The sequence below is a fragment of the Tupaia chinensis genome, unplaced genomic scaffold (genome assembly GCF_000334495.1).
Source record: "Tupaia chinensis unplaced genomic scaffold, TupChi_1.0 Scaffold144682_1, whole genome shotgun sequence".
In the NCBI taxonomy this organism is placed as follows: domain Eukaryota; kingdom Metazoa; phylum Chordata; class Mammalia; order Scandentia; family Tupaiidae; genus Tupaia; species Tupaia belangeri.
The window spans coordinates 224,581-229,636 of NW_006204543.1; the positions used below are offsets into that span (position 1 = coordinate 224,581).

General features: G+C 61.0%; 1 protein-coding gene across 2 annotated transcripts in view; it reads left to right on the forward strand.

Annotated features, from left to right (window-relative positions):
• The window catches only part of ENTREP2 (endosomal transmembrane epsin interactor 2), a 38,737-nt gene that overhangs the window by 4,162 nt on the left and 29,519 nt on the right, over positions 1-5,056 (forward strand). Inside the window, exon 2 of one of the 2 annotated variants that reach the window (XM_014583757.1) lies at positions 2,507-2,641. The exons of the other annotated variant lie outside the window; for it this stretch is intronic. Within the exon in view, the coding sequence (XP_014439243.1) occupies positions 2,507-2,641 (135 nt within the window). The remainder of the gene's footprint in view (positions 1-2,506; positions 2,642-5,056) is intronic. 2 annotated transcript variants of the gene reach the window in all.

The window sequence follows — 5,056 nt, forward strand, 5'->3', positions numbered from 1 at the left end:
GGTGCTGTCGCTCCTCCTCGGGCGGGGGGGGGGCCACGGCGTCAGGCTAGTGGGGTGCTGCCTCTCCTTCTCAGGCTGGAGTGGGCCACGGCGTCAGGCTAGTGGGGTGCTGTCTCTCCTTCTCTTTCGGGCTTGCTCGTGGAAGAAAGACATTTTAAGGCTAAAATGCTGAGCACACATGCCGCGTGACCTGGCCCACACTCATCTAGTGAGGTCGAACCCACAGAAGCAGAGACCGGACAGTGATGAGGCGCTGGGAGTTGGGGACAGAGAGGGGGACTCCTTGGTCAAAGGTGTAGACTTGTAGATGGACAGGGTGGGCTCTGGGGCCTGTGGCCAGCAGTGACCTCGCCGCTAATGCTGTACATGTCACAGTGACTCGCGTCTCACCAGAGCGTGCTAGTGAGTGGGGTCCCTTGGTCATCACACCCAGCGCATCGTACTCTGAGGTATAAAGTTATGACCTGTCCATAAAAGCTACCTTTACCTCATTTTTTACTTATTTAGTTTTATTCAGAAGCAGTAGTTCTGGTATTCAGTTTTACCAGAGAGAGGGTGCGTGACAGAAAGAAATAAACCACCAGGTCTGGGACCGGCCCGTGGTGGTCGGTCACGTGGGAGTCCAGTGCTGTCCCCACCCCGGGAACAGTCGAACAGGTTTCCTGAGGGAAGGAGTGAGAGACGGGACGAACCGCACGGGCAGCACAGAGACGACGCAGCGTCACAACTCTCCAGGGTCTTCAGGGTCATCTGGCGATTGTGGGCCAGGGATCGTGGTTATATACATGCTGGTGGGCAGTGATTGGTTGAATGAAGGATTGTAAAAGGTGGATTATGATTGGTTGCTTTTGTGGACCAATCATGAGGTGCCGGATATGCAAATCTGAGGGATTCTAAGCTCACCAATTTGCTATGGGAAGTGGCCAATCAGAGTATGGTTTTGAAGGTGAGGTTTTAAAGGGGAGCCAATCATGGCCTTTGACATTGTGTAATTGTTTGCTCTCTGAGAAACCAGAACCTAAGGGCGATATTCACTGGTGCAGCCTCCCACATTCACCCACCACGCCACTTGCCCGGCCCCAATACCAACTTTTAAAACAAAGCAGTGAATAGCCTGAGCAGGGTCAGCTGATGGAACAGGCTGCGGCACCGTGCCCGGCTCCACGGGCCGTCTGCTCCTTGCGCGAAGGTCCGACTCCCCCGTCGCGGTGCCGGTGCTCCCACAGACGAACGTGGCTGAGCACGGGGCTGCATGCCGATGCTCTGCTTGCAGACGCGAGAAGCGGGGACACGGGGGAGACCCGGGGAGGGGCCTTCCCAACCAGCAGCAGGTGCAGGGCACCCAGGACTGGAGAGGCTGGGGTTGAGAGGGCTTCGCCTGGGCCCGGCCAGCGCCATCCAGGGGAGGGCGACACGGGGCCCTGGGCACCGAGGGCGGGTGCTGCGTTGCTCCTCCGTACCGAGTGAGGCAGGCTGGGACACAGGAGCTGTATGGCAGCGGCGTGGACAGTCACCCGGCAGTGAAAGTGCTCGTAGCTGAAGCGGCCAGCGTCTGTCGAGGAAAGCGTGCACCGGGCGGGCCCTGGGGGCCTGTCTTCTGAGAAGGAGCGCCTCTGGCTAAGGGCATCGCCTGTCCTGTGCGCTCTGCCGTTCTCGGGACTCGTGCCATTTCACTGTCCTCTCTTGGTGCTTCCGCCTTTCAGACGTTCTGTTTGGCCAGAGGGCTCGAGTGCTCACCAGGGCGAGAGGCAGCTCCTGCCCCACCAGGCACATCGCGCCCGTCTCCGCTCTAGGTCTCCGTCCTGTCGGGTCTAGGCACGTGCACACGTCTGGCGTGGCTTTCTAGCCACCAGGGCCACGTGGGACCCCGCGTCCCGCACACAGGGCTTGACGGCCGAGCTCGGGTCCGGCCAGCGTGATTTCTAAATCTGCTGTCCTGTCAGGTACGGGCCGGTATCTGTCCTCGTCTCCGTCAGAGACTCTCTCTCTGTCGGAGTCTGCTTTTAAAGTGCTCAGGACTCGTTCCTTCCCTCCCTGGGCGTTCACTTTTGCCAGCCGTTGAGTTCACTGGGCGTGGGCTGCACGCCTGTGACCCGTGGAGCTGTGGCAGCCTGGGCGAGTACCAGCGAGTCCCCGGAGGCGGAACTGGCAGCCTCCAGGCGACAGGCGCTCGTGCCCGCGGGGCCAGGCGGAGCGCAGGGCCTCGCAGCGTCTCCGTGCAATGCAGATGAGTTGACTGGCGCCGCGCCTGGGGTCCCCTGCTCACTGCTCCCGCTCGGAGTGGAGCTCAGGTCCCGCAGCGCACCCCTCCGTGTCGAGCGACTCCGCGCCTCAAAGCAGGCCTGTGGAGTAATCCCTGCGGTGCTCTCATGGACGTGGTCGGTGGAAACCGTTCCGCTTTATGACTAAAGCTGACCGAAGTAGCCATCTCACGTGCCCTTCACCGTGTGGCCCATGCACGCCGCCAGTCCTGGCCCTGACGCAGGCTCTTTGTGTTCTTGTCCAGATTAAGTTCGACAGCGTAGAGGTGTGTGTCTGCTGCCAGCTGCAGCACCGGCCGGCCGGCTGCGGCAACCTCGGGGAGACGCTGAAGCTGAACCCGCTGCGGGAGGACTGCGACGCCGTGAGGCTGGCCCTGAAGGTGACTGCGGGCGTGGGGTGTGCATGCCTTTCCTCCTGCTCTGTGGCACGCGGGGACATGCCTAACACGGCTGCTTGCTCCCGGGAGGCCCAGGGCAGGGAAAATTTCTTTTTTGGAGAACATTTTACAAGACTGGATTCTCATCTGCAAGGTGCCGCTTTCCAGGGCTCGTTTTCTGTAGTAACGTTTCGTTTCTGGCTCTGACGTAGCAGAGTACAGAAAGCAGCTGAAGCAGGTCTGCACAGCCACGGCCTGCCCGGCCTGCCACTTCTCCGACATCGTCACACTTTCAGGGAGCAGACAGGGTTTATTTTGCCTTTTCTAAGCTATTTGGAGAGGGCCAGCAGGTGGCATGGAGGTTGAGGCAGCTGGATACCACATATCCCACTCCACAGTTCGAGTCCCAGACCTGGCCACTTGAAAATCACACTGGACACATGTCTTCCCGTGCCCAAAACCCCAAGAGGAGAATGGAGGAGAAAGGGTAGCAGCGTGACCACCCCCGGGGGTGATTTGTCACTTCCCCTCTCTGTCTCTGGGGAGCACACATGCCTGATAGCAAAAACTGATGAAAGATACTTGGGGGGTCAGCAGGTGGCATGCTGGCTAAGGCGCTGGACTCCCACATGGCTGGCCACAGTTTGGGCCTGGCGGCTTGAAAATTGTGCCAGGCCCGTGTGTGTGTGTGTGTGCCCAAAATCCAGGAGGAGAATGGAGAAGGGACTGTGCCATGGCCATGCCCGCTAGAGGGTCATTTCTCACTTCTCTCTCTCTCTGGCAAATACAGGTGCCCTATGGCAAAACCCTTACCAAAACAGTGATATTTGGAGAAAGGGACCTTGTCACCTCTCATGGCGGAATTCTACATGTGGCACCCGGCCTCTCACACGCAGCCCGGCCTTTTGTATAAAGTGGGAACTGTGTATTGCCCACTCGCCCTGCTACAGGGGTACGTTCCCAGACCCCAAGGGAGGCTGAGCTGGCGACAGCGCCAGGCCCTGGGGACACTGGTTTACGACAGACCGTCCGTCGGGTGGCCTAAGTGGCTAGCAGCCAGCACAGGCCCGCTGGGCAGCAGGTGTCCCGGCGGGCACGGAGTCGGCCCGAGGTCCTCCTACTCCTACTCTGAGCAGTTCACTTTCACGTCGTTCACTTCTGGCAGTGTCCACGTCTTGTTTTCAGATCGTGGTTGATGGTGGGCACGGGAACCACAGGGAGACCTTGGATAAGGGGGAAGACTGCGCTCCGTTCCCTACAAGTTCTTATTTCTGTCTAGAAACCCTGAGTGGGTTTACCCTGCGGGTAACAGGGAGCCAAGCTCTCCCCGATGGACTTGTGATCTGTGCTTTCAAAGATGCGGCCGCGGTCGTTGCTAAGTTGTCCTCAGGGTGCACAGGGAGCCCTGGAATGTCGTAGGGAGCTGCAGGCACCACAGAGAGCCTGGGGGCGGCATTGCTGTCGGAGGCGTTTGCAGCCGGTCCTCTGTGTTGCTTGGGCTGCGCAGCAGGCAGAGGGTTGGAGGAGCGGGCGCACCCTTCTCCTGCCTCCTCCGTGTGGTCTCTGCAGCCCTGAGTCACGATGCAGCAGGGCGGGGCCGGTGGGGTCGCACCCAGGGCGCACCCCACCGTGGTCCGGGCTTGTGCCGCCCAGGCTAGGGGGCCACGGTTTCCACCTCACCTTGTCCTGGGGCCCTCTCGCAGCCCCTGGGAGGAGCCGTGGCTGCCACAGCGACACTGACTCCGGCCAGGCAGCTCCTGGACCGCCCTCGAGCCTGGCACAGCCGGGCCTAGAGGGAACCCTGGTCGGTACAGCTGCGGCCCCTGGGGTGCTGATGAAGCCAGGCAGCGAGCGATGGAGCAGGGATGCCTACGGGGCACCTCCGGCTCCCGGGGTGACGGGCTGTGGGGGGAGGTGGCCTACTCCCGAAGGCCTTGGCGTTCCTCACCCCTTCACTCGGTGGGGGCCCAGGACCAGTTTCCCAAGTGTGCAGCGCAAGGAGAGGACAGTGGCGTGAGAAGCCTGGGTGACACTGAAGTGCAGGCTCAGGCTCTGGGCACGCGCTGGCTGTGGTCTCCCCGTGCTCCTATGGAAAACCTCAGGCAGGAAAGTCACAGGGATCAAAGTCCAGCAGTTCCCGGAAGGACCTGGGGGGCCGATGGCTCGTCCAACTGCGCCCACACTCCCTGACCTGGGAGGATGACCTAAGACATGTCAACCTCCTCACGAGGCACCTAAGAGATCGTGAGAGGTGGGGCCACCAGAGCTGGGGTTCGAGGCTCAGGAGGCGGGTGTGAAAGGGAAGCAAGACCTGAGGGACGCCAGGAGAGAGGGGTCTCCACCTCAGCTGGGCCCTGGACAGAGGGGTCTCCACGGCAGCTGGGCCCTGGACAGAGGGGTCTCCACGGCAGCTGGGCC